The sequence below is a fragment of the Siniperca chuatsi genome, linkage group LG13 (assembly GCF_020085105.1).
Source record: "Siniperca chuatsi isolate FFG_IHB_CAS linkage group LG13, ASM2008510v1, whole genome shotgun sequence".
Lineage (NCBI taxonomy): Eukaryota > Metazoa > Chordata > Actinopteri > Centrarchiformes > Sinipercidae > Siniperca > Siniperca chuatsi.
In genome coordinates, this window is record NC_058054.1 from 4,954,021 (window position 1) to 4,976,439 (window position 22,419).

A 22,419-nucleotide genomic window follows, 5' to 3' on the forward strand; every position below is an offset into this window, starting at 1 on the left:
ACAGGGACAGAAAGATAATAAGCAGTCCAACAATATTAAAGGGTAGCTTACTTCTATCCCTAGGGCCCCTATATTATACTCAGGATTGGTTGTCAGGGTTTTATAGAGTTAATAAATTATGTATTGGGGAAGGTTGTCAAAAAGGTGTGATAACATTTTTTAAAAAGTGCCTCAAAAGATGCTGTAGGTGGGAAATAAATGTTATTGGTCAACTTTCAGTGGGTGGGGTCTCAGAGGACATCAAGTTGGCAAAGTTGCATAACTTACATAACGTACTTATTTTAACCCAAACCATGATCTTTTCCTAAGCCTAAGTATGTTTTTTTTTTTTTTTTTGCCTAAACCTAACCAAACGTTGTGACAGTTTCACAACGTTAACCACGTGTTTAACGTAACGTATGCTTGCAGCCCGTCCTCACCTTACAACCCGTCCTTTGGTAGGGGCGCAAATTTAGGAAACGCTCCTGTGGGTCGTATTAGAGGGGAGGAACAAACGACTTATGTGGTCTTATGGGTTGGAGGACTTGTTGCACCTAGCTCACTTAGACAGTTGTATTATTGTGGCCCAAAGCTGCAAAACACAAAAACATCTTAGGAGGTAGTAAGAGGTCAAACTTCTGGGGTCTAAGCGTCCACACAAAATAATCCCAAAATGAACTGTATTTGAGTTAAAGCCCAACAAATTCGTATTGTTTCTTCTAGTTTGCTTACTTTATATTATTATTTCCATGGCATAGCTTTCTGAAGCACTGGGTCACACTGAATCATCTGTGCTGAAAACAACACAATGAGAAAAATGTTTCAAAGTGTTTGATACCGTTAAAATAGTGGCATCTGCTGGCCAACCCAGTAATGCATGTGTATGGATTTATTAAATGCAAGACCCTGTGATGGAAGAGAGTCAAAATACAGTATAAATGTCATGTCTTGATATTGTGTTGAGTAAAAGTTATATTATAAAAACTGTCCACTGAAACTGATTTTATGTCTCTCATTTTAAATATTGTAGCATATTGTCAAGCAAGTCAAAATCAGTGTGACATGTCCCCAAGACATGTGTGATATAAGCCAAGCCTCATAATACAATTTCTTTTTACCAACACGTCCACAAAGACATGAATCTGCAACACATTCTTTGCACCTGTATAGTATATCCACCAGGGGGCAGATCAGATCAGGGCCAAAACATCCATGGCTAACAGTGTAGTATCTTGTTTGAAAAGTTCCAATTTTGCAAAACATAAATATAACTAAACATGGTGACATCTGAGAATGTTACAATAGTGTTAATCTTAAGATCACAGCAGAAAAATCAGCAGCTGTGACAAGCTCTATTAGTTTTGCTTCAAAACTTTCCTCCATTGTTGTTGCCATTCGTTCGGAGTCTGCAGCTAACCTTACTTCTCATCCTGAAATACTGCCCCCACCATTCAGGTGCTTCCTGTGGACTCAGTGCTTATTTCTGAGGATGCACACACTTGAACACTTCAAAGGAATGCGGGACACGTGGGGTAGCTGTTATGCACATGCAAATGCACACTTATGAGCAAGTACATCAGCACTCTAAAGTGGTTAAGTATGCTTCAAATAAATTAGGTTGTGTGACGTAGTTCAACATGCAATGCGCCATCTTATCACGTCCATATGCAAAAGTGCGTATACTTATTCCAAATGGCCTCAATTGTCAAAGCCTCCTCCTGGCTGCATGTCACCGCCTTCCTGAATTCTGTGACTGTCTGTGTAGTCTGAGGCAATGAATCATGCAAATAAGGATCACGACAAACTCTTGGACAGCCTCTCTTCGGAGGCAATTATGGTGTTGTACAGAGTGACAACAGAGAAAAGTTCAAACCCTGCCTTACTTTTACACCTCCACACACCTGGCCAAGCAAAAGTAGGTGTGATTGTCAAGTTATACAGTATGTTGTTGTTGTTGTTGTTGCCCCCAGATTCCGCCAGTGGAAAGGGGGTTCCAGGCACACTTCATTTGAAGCACAATGAGGCCTTATTCATGGTGGTCATGTGATTGCTAGCATGTTGAAGTGAGACATCAATACATCTTTTAGCAATAGGCTACTTCTGCTTCGAAAGTAGTCTGCTTGAAGTGTTAGTGGAATGTTTATGCTGTGCATGAAGAACAACTAAAACGGCTGCTACTGAGATAACAAATGAAAAAGTTTTTTGTCAACATGAACAAAACAGTTGCCTGAACATGTCCTAAGATTACCATATTTACACACAGTCAATGAGAGTAAATCATTTTTTTTATTAAAGCTGAACATTCAGTAGGAGTTCTCTAAGGCAGTAAGGAAAGTTATATTTTTTAAGCTAAAACAACTAACCATTTTAAAGTGTATAAGTTATTGTTTTGTTTCTTTACAGAATTTGAGCTTTCTGTTGCAGTAGTGTGTGTTGAACAGCAGAGGTCCTCCTTGACTGCCACAGTAAAGCGCTGTTTATATTGTCAAGGTAGTAGGCTTCATGTTACTGCTTACAGGCGGTTAGTCTCTAGGTGGAAATTTCCACTCCAGCCACACAGGACCAAAGGCCATGAAGATGTTTGAAAGGCAACAAAATGAAATATTAAAGAGCCTCCCACTCTGCAATTTGTCAGTTCTAGTTTGTTTTTAACATAAGCAGAGGGGAAATATAGTAAATGCAGTGGATTTAGAGGTTGAATAAATACTTTTGAAAATGAAATTGTGCAGTTTTGAACAGCAATTGACTAATCCAAAAAATAAATCTTATTATTATGTATTTGGAATGTCAATGATCCCAGTAAAGTTAAAAGAGCCCAGCTGACTGATACTTGACTCATACAAATTGAACTGTGGACAAAATATTTAATCAAATCATTTCAAATGTCAGCTGAAACTAAGAATTTATGTAACATTTGAATGTTGAAGAGGTAAGACTGATGCTTCAGTGTTGGGGAATGGCAAGGTTTTCTGTTCATAGCAGCTTCAAGGTTTCCCTCAGAGGCATTTTTCTCCCTTTCAACAACCTATTCACCACGGTGTGTGTGTTTGTTTGTGTGTGTGTGTGTGTGTGTGTGGACATGTATTACTCGTGTTGTGGGGACATAAATCTGTTTACACAGTCACATTATGAGGACATCGCCTTCCTTTTGGGTCCCCATAACGTATATCATTCAATCTTAGGGTGAAGACTTGGTTTAAGGTAATGGTAATGTTAGATTTGGGGACATTTCACCCCAAAATAAAGAATACATATGTTTCCTCTTGCCTGTAGCGCTATTTATCCATCTAGATTGTTTTGGTTTGAGTTGCCGAGTTTTGGAGATATCAGCCGTAGAGATGTCTGCATTTTTTGAATATAATGGAACTATATGGCACTCGGCTTGTGGTGCTCAAAGAGGCAAAAAGATACACTGGAAAAACTCAACAGCAACGTCTCTTTCTACCTTGTTGTGAGCAGTTTCATGTAGGAACTATCGGGAGAAAGAAAATAGTTCCTACATGAAACTGCTCACAACAAATCTGTGTGATGGAGGTATCACCTGTGCAATTAAATTACAGTGAGCTCCAATGAGGGAATATGGCAAAGAAGTTACAAAAGACACTTCAACATGCTTCCAGAATATTAGATTCAGTTGTGATTACTGAGTATCCAGGGCAGACATACTGCACTGCTGCCTCAGGCAACACATGACTGCACAGCTAGATAGGAACAGATAAAGGTATGCAGTAGCAACATTGTAGACTTTAGCGTTGACATTAGTGTTTGTATATTGTGGCTGTGGCCTTATTTCTATGAGGTCATCCACCTTTTTGTTTCACAAAAGCTTTGATATAAGAAGCACTGTGTGAGAGAGTGGCAGAATGAATAAAGTGATAACAAAGTGAAACAAGAAGTCAGATATCTACATACTATGTTCCTGTACAGACTGCTGCAATAATGTTATGGCTGTCTTGACTGATAACGTTTCTCTGTGAAGGTGTTGTCAAAGACTAATTTCCACCTCGGTGTATTCTATTGTCATTTTTTTAATCACCCTAAATCACTTACTGAGGCTTCAATACAGGAGAACATTCGATCCTATCAAAATAAAATAGTTGATTTATTCAAAAGAAGAGTGAAAGACAAATCTAAACAGAACCTTCCAACATACAAAACACACTGTGTCCTCTTTTTTTCATTTTCATTTCCTTTGATACGACACGTTGAAGTTATTTGAGTTACAGTATTTAAGTACCTCTTGCTACCAGAGTCAGCACTGTGCAAATGTGTTGTGTGCACCCTTAACTGCACGTACATGAAAAGCTGGCTTGAATCCTGAAGAGAAGGTAGTTGTGTGAGTATTGGGGGAGCAATAAGCCACGATCCATATCACATTTAAATATTTTATTAGATAAACAAAAATAGTTTTGGTTTTACAATTCAAACAGGGAAGTACACTGAGAAGAGAAAACCTGGTAAAAGATGCAGCCATTTGAAACGGCAAAAAACATGCAGAGAAATTCATCTCAGTTGATATCGAAGAAAACCTGAATTTTATTATCACCTGCCTTTTTTGTAGAATTGAACAGAATGGGCATTCCTCTGTGAATACAAACCATGATGGGTCATTGGGTTGGTAAACAACATGACTGCCACAGGATGAATCATAATGTTGTCATTGAACTAAACGGTAATTAAATACCTAACTGTTACTTAAAGAGCTTTGGCAGCCATGGTCATGGTCTGTTACATTAAGAAGTGCTCTTTCTATCATTTTCTCCTAACAATAAAATCTATTCAGTGGAACAGACTCAACAACTACAGAAACAGAAACAGAAGCAAGCAAGCAGTATTCAAAATCACCAGAAACATTAACACAAGATGACATATCATCATTAAAATAAAATGTCTTTACATTAAAAAAAAAGAGAAAAGAAATTGGCATCACCCTTTAAACAGAGCATTTTAATATCTAGCCATAATCAAATACAGTTTTATACCACAATGGATATCCATCATTTGAAAAACAAAACTGAGCTTGCATGACAGTAAAGCACAACAGTTATTCTTTGAGCTATGAGTCATCTTAAGATGAAATTTGGGTTTTTCAGGATAGAGTAAACAATTACATTTTTAACATGTTTAACAACTAGTTAATAGATTACATTTGCTTTGTAGAATATATAAACTTGTGGAGTGAAATTATTCAAATACATGTAATAGAATATAAATTCTGATAATATCAACACTGACACTTTGGTACTTTCTGTGCTTTGACTAAAGAGCAGTTGTGCTCTGTCATTTCAAATACAATCAGTTCACTTTAGTTATGAAAAATAAATTCTTTTGGACTTGGATAATGCCCCTCTACATTGGCTTGAACTATATTTTCAAGTTCTGTGCATAAACTGACAAACATAAGAAGATTTTCACCTTGAATTCTTCGAGTTCACTCGTGTTTCTTGAAAAACCTTTTTGACCAAATCAAGAACTTCTATTCAAACTGAAAACAAGTTGCTGAAATCCAGGAAATCACTTCAATGACAAAATTCAGGAAGGTAGTTCTCCCTAATTGTGTTTTCACATGAAAGAATGCAAGAACGGCAGCGTAAATGACACAGATGACATTATCGGGTAAACACGGTTGAGTTTCCTCGTTGCAGCTGGTGGTGGATCTGCGTAGCTTTGTGTGGACCTCGTCCGACCTCCGAGAAACTTGCTGGTAGCGAGACCTGGCTGACCCGCCAAGGTTTTTTCGTCATCTCTGTACTTGAGCGGTACATTTTCAGGAAGCACCTGTATTTCCTCTTCCTGTTCCTCTTCTTCAGCTGTCTCTCATTGGCTGGCTTCGCCTGTGCACAAAAGCAACAGCAAGCATAGTGTGTACGACACTTGAGTCTTCACATGCAAAGAGCACAAGATAAGAACAAGAGCAAAACCGGCAAGCTCAAGCTGTTCGAATTCCCCGGGACACTTCTGAATTCAGCGTACACCAGGCCTGAGTGAGCAGAGAAACAAAGATGGTCAAAGCAGTTTTTGTTCCGAGTTTTTTCTGTTTCTGTTTTGCTGTAGCAGTTTGTAAACGGCACTGTCTACAGCCCGTGACCACAAGCAGCCGCTACTACTCGGCTTTGTGGCAGTAAATGTCTTTTAGTGCTTTCAGCTCTTCAATCAGGGTCTTGTTTTGGTTTTCCAACACAGCCACGCGGTTTTCCAGACATTTGACGTACTCTTTCTTTTTCCTGCGGCACTCACGAGCTGCCTCCCTGCAGAGGAAAGAGGGGGAAAATGTGTTTGAGTTGCTTGATGAAAATATAATTTAGGTTCCAGACAAAATGCAAGCCATGCACAGTCCAAGAGAGCAGATGTTTTTAAGGCTGTCGAGCTCAGGTTTCATTAGTAACTGCTTCCACATGTATGTCCATATTTACCTGCTGCAGCATTTCCCTATCCATTATGAACAATCAAGAAGCACATTTGCAGGCATATAAAAGCAGTACGCTGCAGCTTTGACCTTTGCACTACTAGTGACTTGTCGCTTTGGCAACCAAAAAAGTGTGAAAGTTTCCAATTCCCACGTTGAGTTTTTTCATGTCCGGGCATGAATTCGGAAAAAGATTTAAAACATGGTTGGAAATGATAACTTGTTGTTTTATAATATCTTTTAAACCTATTTAGCAATAGCACAACCATTTTTCATCTGAAAATGAGATTTATCATTTGGAGAAATATGCTCATACTACAGGACTGCAGGATAGAAAATAAGACTCAAACATGTAAGGCCACATTACATATACATATTCACTTTCTCTATGATCCCTTTAAGAATGAACCAGGGTTATATTGTTTACATCTTGTTTAAGAACATATAGAGTCAGTAGTGGCAGATATCTCAACATCGATGTCCAGAAACCTAAAGACCCTACAGCTCCATCACCATCTCTTGCTACTGGCACCAGCTCCTACCTGTTTTTCATCAGTCGGACCTCCCTTTTGCGGGTGATCTCTTCAGAGTGCTGTGATGAGGGGCTCTGCATGGTGCCTGGGGATGCAGCCATCACGATGCTCTGAGCCAGGGCCGAGTTGGGCGAACGCAGCTGGTAGGCTGGTATGTCTCCTGTGGCAGCTGTGGGGGAAGACGGACAAAAGCATTAGGACTCCAAGTCCTGTAATGTTTTTGTTGTTAATTTTCTTGCCTTTATTTGTCTTTTATAACAAAAATGTGATCCATGAAAGGAAGATCTATTCAATCACACAGACTGTTTCTTCACTTTTACCCCTTAAAAGTACAGTAAACATGTACATATTTCAGCAGAGGATCATAAACAGCAACTTCAGCCAAAAGCACTTATCCGCTCTCCTTCCTTCCTTAAAAGATGAATTTCCTCTGACCATGACTGTCCTAAATGACCTGCTGCACATACTGCACTGCTGCCTCAGGCAACACATGACTGCACAGCTAGATAGGAACAGATAAAGGTATGCAGTAGCAACATTGTAGACTTTAGCGTTGACATTAGTGTTTGTATATTGTGGCTGTGGCCTTATTTCTATGAGGTCATCCACCTTTTTGTTTCACAAAAGCTTTGATATAAGAAGCACTGTGTGAGAGAGTGGCAGAATGAATAAAGTGATAACAAAGTGAAACAAGAAGTCAGATATCTACATACTATGTTCCTGTACAGACTGCTGCAATAATGATATGGCTGTCTTGACTGATAATGTTGTTTCTCTGTGAAGGTGTTGTCAAAGACTAATTTCCACCTCGGTGTATTCTATTATAATTTTTTTAATCACCCTAAATCACTTACTTAGCATTAGGACTCCAAGTCCTGTAATGTTTTTGTTGTTAATTTTCTTGCCTTTATTTGTCTTTTATAACAAAAATGTGATCCATGAAAGGAAGATCTATTCAATCACACAGACTGTTTCTTCACATTTACCCCTTAAAAGTACAGTAAACATGTACATATTTCAGCAGAGGATCATAAACAGCAACTTCAGCCAAAAGCACTTATCCGCTCTCCTTCCTTCCTTAAAAGATGAATTTCCTTGTTGAAAACAAATGTAATGTTTTATTGTCTTTTTTGTTCTATTTGTGTCTCTGCCAGTGATGATTATTATGCAGGTGCACAACACAAAGGAGCAGAGTAGTTGATTATTTTGTACCTTATCCAGCTTGTTACAGGACAGCAATAAAGAGCTTTGTAAAAATGTTTGTAATTCAGAAGTCATTTAGATGCTGGCTCAAAAACAAAATGAAACAAATAAAACAAAAAACCCAGAGACTCCAAACTTCTCTTTTAAAATACAAGGTCATTTTCCCCCTAAAACAGTGCAAAATGAGTTATCAGACCAAGCTAATCTAAATGCAGTTTTGTTATGATTTCGGATGGTGAAGCATGGACATACTCTGAACTTGATAAGCAAAATTGTGTTATCTTTGACATCCCTTAAACATATGAAAACTGATGTTGTGTTTACAACAATGTGAACCACTGTGTGCTACTGATAACTGGTAGTTTATTGTACTTTTCAGTAAAGGTAATAATGATTCTGGAAAAAGCAGCAACAAGCAGCTTACTGGATGTGGTTCATGTGCTGTTTGTGTTGAGTCATCAATTAGATGACTCAACTGTTAACTGCTCTGCCTGCTGTCTCTCACCATTTCAGTTTCTCTTTTTCACTTTGTTCCTGAGAAGTTACTATCTTCACCCCCTCTCTCCTGTCCACACACATGCGCATGCACACACACACACACACACACACGCGCATTCAAAAAGGCACACAGCAGGTGTACACACATACACAAAACACACACACACTGAGCATCTCTCTTTCTCTCTCATTGTGATAACAGAGTGATTCGGGCTGTGCTGACGTCAGTGTGTGCGTCTCACTCGCCTGTTTTGCATTCTCTCTTCCCTGCCTGGCCTCTGTTCCAGGAAACTGGAGTGACGTCAAACCAACGACGATCTTATCCCCCACCCCCCACCCCACCCCCACCCCCCTGCCACCCGCCTCTTTACGTCTTACCATACCCTGCCTTTCTGCCTGACAACCACTGGAGTGGTTCAGAGAGCAGGCTTTGTGTATGTGTGTGTGTTTATGTGTGTGTGTGTGTGTGTGTGTGTAACAGCAGGCTACACACTGACAGGAACAGAGTTGAGCAAACTAACCAAACGCTTGTTGACCTGTTAGGGCTGTTTTCTCCCTTCTTTTTTTTTCACAACACAACCTTGAACTGTCATAGTGCTTTTCCTGTTTTGAAATGGGAGGGTCCAACCTGTGGCACAGTTCCTCCTCAATTTCACAATACATGAAGTAATAATAATTTCAAAGTAATTCAAATTTCATAAATATTTCTTTGTGAGAAAAATATTTGTTCTTACAGATGGATGAGAGAGGCTTGCTCTTGCAGGTGGAAAAATGATCCCCAAACACCACAAAAAACATGTTCTTTTCACTTTGCAGGTGTAACTTCAGATATATTTAAAACCCCCTATTGAAAAACATAGTTGACAACATATAAAATACATGCATAAATACCACACTAAAAGGCAGCAAGAGTAAGAGACAAGATGCAGACTTCACATAACACGTAAAAATAACATTAAAAATATGTATAAGAGAAACTCTACCTGACTCAGTCTCATCCCCAGTCACAGCCATCTCTTGGTTCCAATAATCCAGCACCACGGTAGCAAAACACCTCAGCACAAAATCACTCTTCTACGCTTATTCCTTCTTGCTTTACTAGAACCTCTCTTTCTCCTTCTCCCTTATCCCTCTCAGCTCGCTCTGAATCGGAGCGGTCACTCGTCAACTTTGCAGCCCTATTACAATTACAGGCATTGACATCACAATGACATCACTCCTGCCCGCTGAAGTCAGTAAAACACCCTGGATTACAGTTCCTCCCATCCTCCCTCCCCCCCACGGATCAGACGCTGAAGTAGAGACACACAATGTGAGCTGGGCAGGCAGGCAGGGAGGAAGGGAGGGAGGGAGGGAAGGAGGGGGAGCTGGGGGTAGTGGTGTTGTATTTTTAGCACTAGTGACGCAACTAGAGAGACGCTCAACAAACAAGAGGATATTGTGTCCCAAGTGGCTGCCGTGCAAACTGTTGAGCACCCTGATTGGAGTTATTATGTGTGTGTTTGTGTCTTAAAAGACGGGAGGTGGGATGACAGAGAGAATAAAGATAATTGAGGTTTTACATTATTAGTTTAAAAGTAATCACAACATGTCCACTACTCATGTTGCTGAAATCCACAGCATAACAGCCTGTGAAAAAGATATACAAGATATATTTGCTGTTTTAAACACATAGTTGCCTGAAAATCCTCTGCCACACAGGAAGTGATGCTTTTTACATTTCCGCTAACAGCAAGAGCGGTTTCTTCGGAATAAGTAGGCAAATAACTCGGTAGTTAGTGTGGTGAGTGAGATCTGCCATAAAATAATTCCACCTACAGAAACCCTAACATAAGAGCTAATGTGGTAAAGGTCATTAAGAGTTTTTTGGATGTGCATGCTTTTTTTTTCTCTATTGGCTATCAATAAAACTCAGGTGACTCCCCAGGGAAAATTCCAGGTTTTTACTATATTCACTTTAGACTGAAGAATACTGAAGATTGCTATCAGCAGTCTTCCGTCCATGTTTTAATGCATGTTTCCTGCATTCCAAGCAACCAGTACTTTTCATACATCTTGTTACCATGCAAAAGAAAGAAAACTTGCATAGTACTGAAACTTGCTTGAGTAGTGCAATCATAGCGCACATGTTTGCATGTACATATGCATTGATTGTGATTTGGCAGTATGCTACAGGAAAACTCCATTCATAAGCTGTTTTGATGGAAACTCAGACCCGTAAGAGAAACAAGCAAACAGAGAAAAAGATGATGGGGATTTGGCCGCTTCTCCTTAACCAACGTGGAAAGTTAAAACTGTAACTGTTTTATATATCTAATTAGCTTCAGTGTTGGCATAGTACTGTGTTCATAATGTAAACAGATGCTGAGCACATACTGCTTCTTTAAAATTGCTCTTACTATAATTAAAGCTTCACTGCCTAGTCTTTCTGGTCTCTCAGATAGACCAACTTCCATTCTGCTCAAACATTTCTTTGTTCCCACCCATTTCTGAGATCTGCCAGTTAAAGGATGGGCGTATACAACATGAGAGCAAGAGCAGACAAGCCCATTCGCAGATGATCACAAAATATCAGAAGAAAAAAAAAACAGAGGGCTTTTTATTTTGTTGAGTGAAAGCAAACTGACATTCACTTTCATGTACAAATGGCAGAGCAAGGAATTCTTTTGGACCCAGAAATGCTTTGCGGTTTAATCTGTCTGGACCTACCGAAGGATCCAGTGACTATTCCTTGTGGGCACAGCTACTGAATGAGCTGTATTTAAAAGCCTCTGGGATGAAGAGGCTGAAAACAGATGAAAACAAAGGCCCGTCCTGGTGAAAAACACCATATCTGCTGATTTAGTTGAGGAGCTGAAGAAGACTGGACTCCAAGCTGATCACTCCTATGCTGGACCGGAAGATATGGCCGGTGATGTCTGCGCTGGGAGAAAGCTGAAAGCTCTTAAGTCCTGTCTGATGTGTAAGGCTTCTTACTGTGAGCAACATCTCCAGCCTCACTATGAATCCCCTACATTTGGAAAACACAAGCTTGTCAACCTTACCAAGAAGAGAGAACATTTGCTCTTGTCATGACAAGGTGAAGAGGGTTTTCTCTGCTGATAAAGCAGTAGATGACAGTGAGAAGATCTTTACTGCGCTAATTAGTATGATTGAGAAACAATGTTATGATGTGCAGAAGCAGATCACATCTGAGCAGAAAACTGAAGTGAGTTGGGCCACAGAGCTTCAGAAAAAACACACTGGATCCAAACACAGTACACACACATTTGTTGTTATCAGAGGGGAACAGGAAGGCAACACTGGTGAAAAAAACCTCAACTTTATCAGTGGCACCCAGACACATTTCTAGAAAGGTGGCAGGTCTTTAGCAATGAGGGTCTGACTGGACATTGTTACTGGTAGGTGGAGAGAAGTGGGGTGGAAGTTTTAATAGCAGTCGCATATAAGGATATTAGCATAACAGGGACTTTTGATGCATGTGCATTTGTAAACAACTGCAAGTCTTGGGGATTAGCTTCTTACACAAACGGTTATCATTCAAACACAGCAACATCAAAACTCCCGTCTCAGGCCCTCGATCCTCCAAAGTCAGAGTGTACCTGGATTACAGGGCAGGTATTCTGTCCTTCTACTGCATCTCCAAAACCATGACTCTCCTCCACAGAGTCCAGACCACATTCACACAGCCTCTCTATGCCAGATTTAGGCTTCCAAATACTAAAAGAGATACAGTTAAGTTGTGCTCAATTAGGACGTGGTTATAAAAGAGCACAATTCTTCAAAACTATTAATACCTTATTGTGCAACAATGAGGAAGTGTGAGTAGAAAGACCAACCCAAGTTTACATTTGATTTCATCTCTACATTCTTTTGAAATAATGTGACAAGTGGGAAATTTCTTTTCCTTTTCAACGCATTTGTTTTTGTTGTTTTTCTAGACAAAGAGTGCAGGGGGAAAATGTAATACAATACAAAAAGAGACAAGGCAAACTGTCAGCTGCTCAGGGTTTACTTCTGGATTTACGTCATTGATATTGTACATTTATTTGTTCACATTTTATGTGTATATTGTAATTCCAGTATTTTATTATATTTTGGTTCTGCTATTTCAGAATTCAGCGAGTGCAAATTATATTTCATTTCAAAAAGGTGTTTGTGTTTATGTTGTGCATTTTATACTTTTTGGGATTAAGGTGACACTTATCCAGACTCAGTTCAGAGGCTATATGTCACTATAAACCAAGAAAGTCTCAGCAAGAAGGCTTAATTGTTAGAGAAATCATTGCAAAACCAAAAACGCACAGATTGAAACCCTATCTGTTCCTCTACACAGTGGTCTGTGGCTAAATGGAAATTATGTAAACTGGCTACTGAAGTGAATTTTTTTTTTCTTTTTGAGCTTCATACTAGCCATATTGCCCTTGAAATGCTGCCCTGTAATCATATAGTCTAATAGGCGGCCCACTAGTCCATAACTGTTTCGCAGTCCTCACATGCACTCTGATGGTGCTGATGGTAATAAATGAGCACATGTATGAGTCATTGGTATGTAAGCCCTGCCTCCATTTTTTTCTGTTGTGTGTACAGAATAGATTCACAACAGAAAATAGTGTGTAATAGGGGGTCCTTGTTAGCACTTTTTAGAGTGAAGTATTTCTAAATATTGAAATAATGTGTCATGTTCATTTTTAAGATTTTCACACATTTAAGTACTTTGTCATATTAAAATCACTAATCATACTGACACTTATTTGCAGCTGAGAGTGAATTTCAAATGTTTTTCAGCCCTGCTGGTAATGTACTGGGCCCCAGGACAAACTGCGTGCTAGGGCTCTTAACAACCAGGGTTGTGGGTGTACCCTGTACATTTTCTTTCGCAGTTTTTTCTAGATCTTAATCTCATGATTTCAATTGGGGATTATCATGTTAAATATGATTTACACAGATTGTCATTTTAGCCTCAGTTTATGTCACTGTGGAGATGAATGTTATTCTTAATGCTGCCAGATGGATAATGCCAATACCTGAGGAGTTTGTCTATGCATTTCAGCAGTGTATATAGCAGCGCTTCCACGCATTTTTCTGCAATTTCTAAACCTAAGAGGACCTGGAAATTACCATCTTCTTTTGCCACACCATTCCAAATTTTCTAGACACATACACATTATATTTCACCAAAATCAGTTGAACCCTACCTTGGATGAGCACCTGTCCTCCCTGAATGTAGAATTGCTGTGGGGATTCTTCGGGTTGCGCTGCACACTGCACGAATGTGGCTCCAGGCTGCAGGGTGGGAGAGCTGGCCACTGTCAGAGTCTGGGCCCCCTGAAGGGCTTCAGCTCCAGGGCTGGTCAACTGGATGGCTCTTCCCTGAGTGATCGCAACTGTGTGGGGTTAAAGCTCAGTTATAACTAGGCTGCAGTCTAAATGAAATGGATTATCAAAATGGGAGTTTTGTTATGTCAGGTATCTAAAAGTTTCATTCATGTTTCTCATAGAAAATGTGAGGTGACTGGTAGTTGGAGCACTTGTAAGTCTTAAACAGAAATGAAACCCTCATGGTTGAATCTTTAGTGAAAACAATGAGAAACTGTGTTGGAAAAAAAAATCTAGTATATTTATAAAAAGTCAGCATTATAAGTTGTTTATATTATGAGAGAAGTCAACCACAACTCCCAAGGAGCATTGCGGCAAGTGGGCACTGTTGTATTTTAAGCCATGTATCACACTTAACTGATAGAAAACGTGATTTATCTGAAAAAAGTTGAATATTCATAACAAACGGGTTTATAGTATTGTTAGATTATCCAGGAGTCTCCTGTCTATTGAACATTTAATGTGAAAAAATGTAAATTTACAAGGGGGGAAAATACGTCCAAAACCCACAGGTCCCTCCACTTTGCTACGCTATACAGGAAATAAAATATTTACGTCGACACAATGAACTGACGTTGAGGCTGGTTCAAGTTCAGCTAATATCCCTGTTCATGTGTGTACTGACTATATTGTCCTGAGCTGGTCTGGTAGATGGAGGTGGGCACTGATGCTGAGGCTGGACTGGAGACCGGCACCTCCTCCTCTGTCTTCTCTTCGTCGATTTTAGGAACTGCCGGCGAATCCGATGAAAGCTCATTGAGTATTTTTCTACGGGAGAAAAGAATTCCACAAAGTGATTCCACACAGAGTTCAACATTATCAGACTTTACACTTTACACACCATATGCTGTTTATCATGCTCTTGTCCTCTCACCGATAAGATGGACGCCTGGAGAGAATCTCCCGTCTTTTCCGGGTGTCTGTGGCTGACTCGTCATCCTCCAGCTCTGCTACAGTGGCAATCTGTAGAAAACAAACCGTATTTAAAAGTGGTGAGTAATCAGCCATATTGTTTTTATTTTATTTTGCCAACATCTTTGGTGTTAAATGTTATTACTGAGGGGCTGTTGCTTTCTATACACAGAATTTTGTAAGTAAACTGGGATGTGTTTGATACAACTAATGAAGGAGAAAGAGAAGGATGACATCGAAGAAGGACTTTGAGCGGCGTTTTATTTTGAGCCTTAATCTTTTCAACCCATCACAGGTCTCAACAGAATCTTTACCGAGTTCTATATACTGGGTAATTATTTGTGAATGTGTGAGTTAATGCCCTCCTTTCTCCAAGCATAATTTCATTGTAGCATGAACAAACAGGTTCACATTTTGTCACCCAAATCATACTGTTGGAATAATAATAAACATAGATTTGACCTGGTTATGTGTCATCAATCAGTAAGCTATTATGACTCACACTGGTGCGTAATGGTTGTGTGATACCAGCTCAAAGGCTGCTTTGGCACTGTGAGGATAATGTCTGCACCACACAAAGGACAAGTCTGACTAATGCCAGGTTAAACAGAGGTGTGTCCATGTCCATTTATTGATAATTACGGGAGTGAAAGTTAGGCCCGCACTTTTTAGGTTTATGCTTTCAAAGCAGAGGTTTATAAAAGTAGCACAATGGACTACATTTGTCATATTTCTGCTGCTGTGCACACAGTTTTTAGTCTTCAATCTACACAGTGCGTCAAGTATCTGGCTCCAGATGTTTAAAGAAGCAAATATAAAACTTTAATTAAACTGGCTCAATCAGAATTGTGCTTTCAGAAACAGTGACACAGGATATTAATTTCTATGTCAATGTAATTATTTCTATGAAAGTTCAGCCAATACAGTCGAACTTGTTATTGATGAAACTCACTGATAGTACAGAGTACTTTGAAATCAGTTACTGTGGTTAACATCTGCTGTTTCACTGTGCAGTCACAGATTTGATCTCTTTCCTGACCAATTTCCTTGTAAAGATAATTTTCATAAAATTACAAAGTAACCTGTGCTTTGCAAATCAAGCTGCACGTGTTAGAAAATCTGCTGCCAGATGTTAACTGATAAAATCTGAGGGGAGTATTATTTCATTTCCCATCCACAAACGGTTTTGTTCGAGTGCTGAAAATACTTAAACATATGCAGGTCTAAACTACATCCTTCAGTGAAACAATCACATTATGACTTTGGGCCAGCGTCACACAGCTTCACCCCACAGGTCAGTGACTGATGTGTCTACAGTTTGTGGAGCTGTCCTCCTGCCCAGACACAACAACATCTCCTGAATGTGAAGGTTAGACTGATGAGCTTAAACCTCAGCTCCTGCCGCTCACATCAATCCTATTAACAGATGCACTGCATTAGACCACAAGCACTCCAGAGTACCTCCTACACATGGCACCTAAATCCTCATTCACTAATACACTAACATCACAACCTGTAAATTATTCTACAACACATACTGTGGACAGTTTTTCCTGCTCCATTTTTGTTTTCTATTATTATTATAATGGTGATACCAGAGCTATAGACTTGGGACTTATATTTGACTTAAGTCAGCAAAATGAGGACTCGACATTTCACGTGTACTTTTGCTTTTTGCTTTTTGAGACTTGCTCTGACAGACTTGAGACTTAACTTGGATCTGTCTTGAATGACTTGAGACTTGTCTTGAATGACTTGAGACTTGTCTTGAATGACTTGAGACTTCACTTGAGACTTGTTTGACAGACTTGAGACTTCACTTGGAGTTGTCTTGTATGACTTGAGACTTCACTTGGACTTGATTTCAATTACTTGAGACTTGACTGGAAACTTGCACAGATAGATTTGACTTCAAGTCATCTTGAATGACTTGAGACTTGACTTGAGGATTGTCTTGAATGACTTGAGACTTGACTTGAGGATTGTCTTGAATGACTTGAGACTGGACTTGAGGATTGTCTTGAATGACTTGAGACTTGTCTTGAATGACTTGAGACTTGACTTGAGACTTGCCCCGGCACAATAAAGACTTGCCTTGAAGTTGTCTTGAATGACTTGAGACTTCACTTGAGACTTGTTTGACAGACTTGAGACTTCACTTGGAGTTGTCTTATATGACTTGAGACTTGACTTGGACTTGATTTTTAATGACTTGAGACTTGACTGGAAACTTGCACAGATAGATTTGACTTCAAGTCATCTTGATTGACTTGAGACTGGACTTGAGGATTGTCTTGAATGACTTGAGACTTGACTTGAGACTTGCCCCGGCACAATAAAGACTTGCCTTGGAGTTGTCTTGAATGACTTGAGACTTCACTTGAGACTTGTTTGACAGACTTGAGACTTCACTTGGAGTTGTCTTATATGACTTGAGACTTGACTTGGACTTGATTTTTAATGACTTGAGACTTGACTGGAAACTTGCACAGATAGATTTGACTTCAAGTCATCTTGATTGACATGAGACTGGACTTGAGGATTGTCTTGAATGACTTGAGGCTTGACTTGAGACTTGCCCTGGCACAATAAAGACTTGCCTTGGAGTTGTCTTGAATGACTTGAGACTCGCTCAGACTGGAGACTTGGCTTAGACTTGAATCAAAAGACTTGATACTCAACTCAGACAGATCTGACTTGAATTGATTTGGAAGACTTGAGAAATGACCTGGACTTGTCTTCAATGACTTGAGACTTGACTTGATGCTTGCTCTGACAGATTTGACCTGGTCTTGAATGATTTGAAACTTAACCTGGACTTGTCTTGTATGACTTGAGACTTGCTCTGACAGACTGGGGATTTGGCACTGACTTGACTTGAGACTTGACTTAAAACTTGCTCTGACATAATTGAGATTTGATTTGGATTTGACTTGAATGACATGAGAACTGACTTGGACTTGTCTCGAATGACTTGAGAATTGACTTGGACACCAAAGGACTTAAAAACAGATCTTGCTGATACAGATATATTTATACAGCCTGTAGTCGAAATGTGGTGCTAATATTCAGTATCTTACAGACAAACCTGTTCTCCATTTTAGAAAAAGAAGCTGAAGCTTAATAAGACTACAAATCATGGCAGAGGCCATCACATGCTCTCACCTGGACAGTCTGGACTTGTGGTGACTGTATAACAGAGGTCTGTGGGGCCTGGATGACCCCTTGGACTTGCACCGTTTGACCATCAGACAGCTGGACAACAGTCACACCAGGAGAGTCTGCTGCCACCAACACCTGCGGGTACAAATAAAGACATTCCACAAAATCCACAGATGTAAAAAGGACTTGTAAGTAAAAACATTGCGTGTGGTGTAATAGAACAGAAAGTAATCTTCAGTCAACATCTTGACTGGAATGTCTAAACATCGGCTAAACAAACATCTCATGCTGAACAAGTGGAACACTTGCCCATGAACAAGTGTTAACACTGATGCCCTGCTGTACCTGTCTGTCAGTTTAAATCGCTGAACACTTTAGAACAAGGTGTGTGTGTGTGTGTGTGTGTGTGTGTGTGTGTGTGTGTGTGTGTGTGTGTGTACCTGAGAAGGGGCTGCATGAGATGGACTGGCTTCACTGTGGTTCTCCTCTCCATCTGTCACTGAGTCGTTTAAACTGCTGTCCAGCTGAGGCGAGACTGAGGTATCCATAGTCAGTCACCTAGACAGACAGACAGACAGGCAGACAGACAGGCAGACAGACAGGCAGACAGGCAGACAGACAATTAATACTACTACTACAGAGGCTGACAAAGGCCTTGCTTATATTTTCTTCTCCAGTACCATTATCAGAGATCACAAACAAATAATTGTCTTTTCATGTGATACCAAACTTCCCAGGACTAGTTAAACACAGTATTTGCCTTTTGTTAAACAGGATATTGCTTCATGGAACTCGCCCACCTTTGATTACGAGGATTTTCCAGACCATAGCTACATGATAAACCTTTAAATACCTACAATAAACTTGGATTTTCTCTATTTCTGAGCTGCTAAACCTCAGAGTATCTATTGATGTCTTTTTTTAATGGAGAGATTGTCACATTGAAGGTTTAAATGCTGCTTCCAACACGCCAAGAATGAAACTCCGGCGAAACACGTGTGAATCACTTTTTTAAACTCTTCTTTAAACTGAGCCTGAAACATTATTTAAAAAGACAAAACTAATGCAGGTAAATGAAAAGCTCTCCATGAAAATGTTTTTAGACTGACACGTTTATGCCAGTCCAAACAGCCAAACACAATGAACACACTTCAAATTCAGTATCCTTTTATTTGTACCGTAGACTCCATGTTTTGATTTATCTGCCGGTTTTCTTGTGAGTCAAAATGATCTGTCTGAAGATCTCTGTTGGCAGTGACTGTTTATCCTGCCTATGTTTTTCATAATATCCATTTCTCATACTCCCTATGTGTGGCAGCCATCAGGTAGAGCTGATCAGATAAACTCCAGGCACATTTCTCAGCCAGTGTCACAGTTACCAGCCAGAAGGTAGATTGTAGTTCTAACATTTACAACATTTTCACATCAGGGACCCTCACGTACAACCACAGGGCCCCTGTTTGATAAAGATGCGCTCCGAGCAATATCTCAAGTTAATGTTGTCTACTATCTGCTATTGAAAGAGTGAAACATCTGTTTAGAAAGTGTTCTCATAATGCAAATATGAATTCAAAGAGATTACAATTAAATTAAAGCATGATTCAAGAACTGTAATTAGGCCCCAATTTGTAGAAGAATTTCTGCAAAGGTGTCAAAGGTGCACTCATTCTCAACTTCTCAAAATGTAAAACCCCAACTTGTAAACGCAATTCCCGCTTCTTTTTTTTTTAGTGGTGTCTTTCAAATAACAAAGTACTAGTGCACTTTCAATTATCAAGTTCAACAAATGACTCAAAGAATTTCATGAAGGCAAATGTGACTTCCCTTTTTAGTAATACAAAGTGAAAATTAGGCTGTACTGTAACTTCCCCAATATGTTTCATGTTTACACTTTTATTTTGAAGGGTATATCCTTATATTAACACAACTTAGAAATAAAGAACATACATATCGAAGAGGAATTTGGCACAAAAATGGAAGCATTGATATTTTTCAGATATTTTACATTTTTGGTATATTTTATTTTGAACAGACACCTTTCGCTCAACTTCCGACATCCATCTAACTCCGTCAAACTTGACGTACCTCTGTAAACTTAAGCAGAAATGAACTGCTGCCAGCAATGCCGACTGAGAACATTTTTTTTTTCACTCCATGTTGATCGGCTCATCAGCGTGGTCGTAAAGCAAAGTTTTAATGAAAAGTTTCGCACCGCAGACGTGTTTGCACATTGTGCCTCGACTCAGCCCGTCTGGCGCACAGCAAAAATGTGACAGCTTTGCAGCGACTTACCGAAGTTTTACGTAGTCTGACTCGTCACTAATTACAGTATGGGTGGACGGCCTGTGCCTTCGCTCACGTAGTTTCACGTCAGCGCTGATGATGCTGTGCCGAAAATGTCGACCGACGAGTCACTTTAACGTCGAAGAGTGTCTAGGTGGAGCGAGAGGATTCACTCACTCCTACCTACTTCCGCGTTCGCTGTGGACGACCAGAGGCCAACATCTTCTTCTGAGGAATTTTAGACGGTCTATAAATAATAGGTTTACTGCTCCACAGCACAAAAGATTGCAGTATATGGAAATTGTATTGAAATGTAGGCCTTTTCTGCCCTGGTAGCTACTCTGTTTTGGACCAAACCGCATTGATTATATAGTCAATGAATAGACCTAAATAAAGTTCAACTCAACTGCAAAATGTGTGCTTATCAGTAAAAACGACGGATATTTCAGTTTGCTGTAGGAGGAGAAAATATTAAATATAGTATAATATAGTAATGTTATTATATTAATGTATTATATAGGCCTATATACACTTGTGTATTTTATAGCTAATACAGGTATTAAAATGTATTAATTTCATGATTCAAGATTGTGTTAATATACATAAGATGATAGATTAAACTAGCAATTTTCATATACATTTTGGACATGTTTCCGTGTTTTACTGTGATCAGCCATATCTACACAGACCAGAGTAATGTTGCCATCTACTGGCTGGAAAAAGCAAAAACACTTATATGGCAGACGTGCAACAGGATCAATTCATCCTAACGTTCAGGCCAATATTACATTTTATTTTAAGCATTTTTTTAAACAGGAACAATGATAAGTGTGTAAAAGTAGAACAAGCCTAAATATCTGTCTCACTCACACTGGCAGCAGTAAGCATTAAAGAGTGCGAAGTTCATAACTAACACCAGACCCCAATCGGAAAATACAGTACTTTCCAATTCCACAAGCATATTTATGTGCCATAAACAATGAAAGAGTCCTGGATCTTTGCTCCTGGAGAATGCTTGATATCCCTGAACACTACACGGCAGCGTGATTTTTATCCTTAAGAAGACAATACAAGAAAAAAAAAATATAATTAGAACGTTTCTATATTAAAAGAGCTTGCAAAAGTAGAATTGGTGAGGGAGGTTTAAAGCTTCCAAAAGCATAAATTAACCACATAGTTTAAGGACTGAAAAACAAAGAATATAACAAAATTTCAAAATAGATCCAAGGTGACTATGTTATGATGACAAAAAAAAACCTTAATTGACTGAACTACATTACAAACTTCTATGTATTCCAAATGTTTTTCTAATGTCTAATGTCTAAAGCTTTCTATGTATTTCACTCTGATATAAAGGTGTGTACAGTACTGTGGGAGTACTGTAGAATCTGTTCTGTACTCTCTGAATTCCTTTATTTAGATCTGACTCTGGCTGACCCCAGAGCCACCATCTGTCCTCTTGCGTGCCAGGAGATGTCGTACTGTTCAAACACTACGCCTGCTGTTATCAAAGAGCCCTGCGCTGCATGGCCAAGTACCTCCCTTAATCTCTAACAGTGTGACGAAAAAGCACCTAATTCAGCGATAACCAGAACTTAATGAGGTGTTTTCGAGTGCTGTGTTTGTGGATAGTGCAAGAGTGTAATATGCGTAGGTTGCAGTAGGGATATTTTGTAAATTATGAATGGATCAAATTTAAATCCCCACACTGCCTCCTATTTTGGAGGCAAAAATGTTCCTCCAAGTGTACATTCTTTAAAAAAAGAAAGCTCATCCAACAACGTAATAAAGAAAAAACTAGTAATGTATAACTTTTCATGTTGTTTCCCATTTCTCCTTGTATTCTCATTCTCATGTCCTGCAGTATCTTACGCATCATTTACTTTCAGAATGCTGAACATTCTTGTTGCATATTCTCATACAACCTTTTCTTGTTGCATTTTTTTTGTACTCTTTGGTACATTTTTGCCATTCATCATTTTGTACAACTCTGTGTCGCATTCCTCTAAATAATGGAGCTATACTGTATCAGTTATTCTGGCCCATGTCCCCTTTGCACCACTG

General features: G+C 39.3%; 1 protein-coding gene across 5 annotated transcripts; it reads right to left on the reverse strand.

Moving 5' to 3' along the window:
- Positions 1 to 4,350: 4,350 nt before the first annotated feature.
- crema (cAMP responsive element modulator a) lies at positions 4,351 to 20,836 on the reverse strand. Of its 5 annotated transcripts, none has more exons than XM_044218361.1 (8): positions 20,365 to 20,836; positions 18,513 to 18,630; positions 18,076 to 18,207; positions 14,873 to 14,961; positions 14,624 to 14,766; positions 13,818 to 14,006; positions 6,928 to 7,087; positions 4,351 to 6,227 (listed from the first exon to the last, which is right to left on the reverse strand). In XM_044218361.1, exons 2-8 carry the CDS (start codon positions 18,618 to 18,620, stop codon positions 6,083 to 6,085), a joined length of 966 nt encoding a protein of 321 aa, XP_044074296.1. In that variant the 5' UTR covers positions 18,621 to 18,630; positions 20,365 to 20,836; the 3' UTR covers positions 4,351 to 6,082. The 5 variants fall into 5 exon arrangements, with proteins under 5 accessions (XP_044074296.1, XP_044074297.1, XP_044074298.1 ...); XM_044218362.1 differs by lacking the exon at positions 20,365 to 20,836 and adding an exon at positions 20,158 to 20,338; XM_044218363.1 differs by lacking the exon at positions 20,365 to 20,836 and adding an exon at positions 20,285 to 20,325.
- Between the last annotated feature and the right edge of the window lie 1,583 nt (positions 20,837 to 22,419).

Excerpts from the sequence above, each read along its gene's own strand:
- crema (XM_044218361.1), bottom strand. The coding sequence starts at position 18,620 with ATGGATACCTCAGTCTCGCCTCAGCTGGACAGCAGTTTAAACGACTCA. Across the intron at positions 18,208-18,512 it reads CTCATGCAGCCCCTTCTCAG|GTGTTGGTGGCAGCAGACTC; the intron begins GTACACACACAC and ends TTGTACCCGCAG. Across the intron at positions 14,007-14,623 it reads GACCAGCTCAGGACAATATA|TTGCGATCACTCAGGGAAGA; the intron begins GTCAGTACACAC and ends AACCCCACACAG.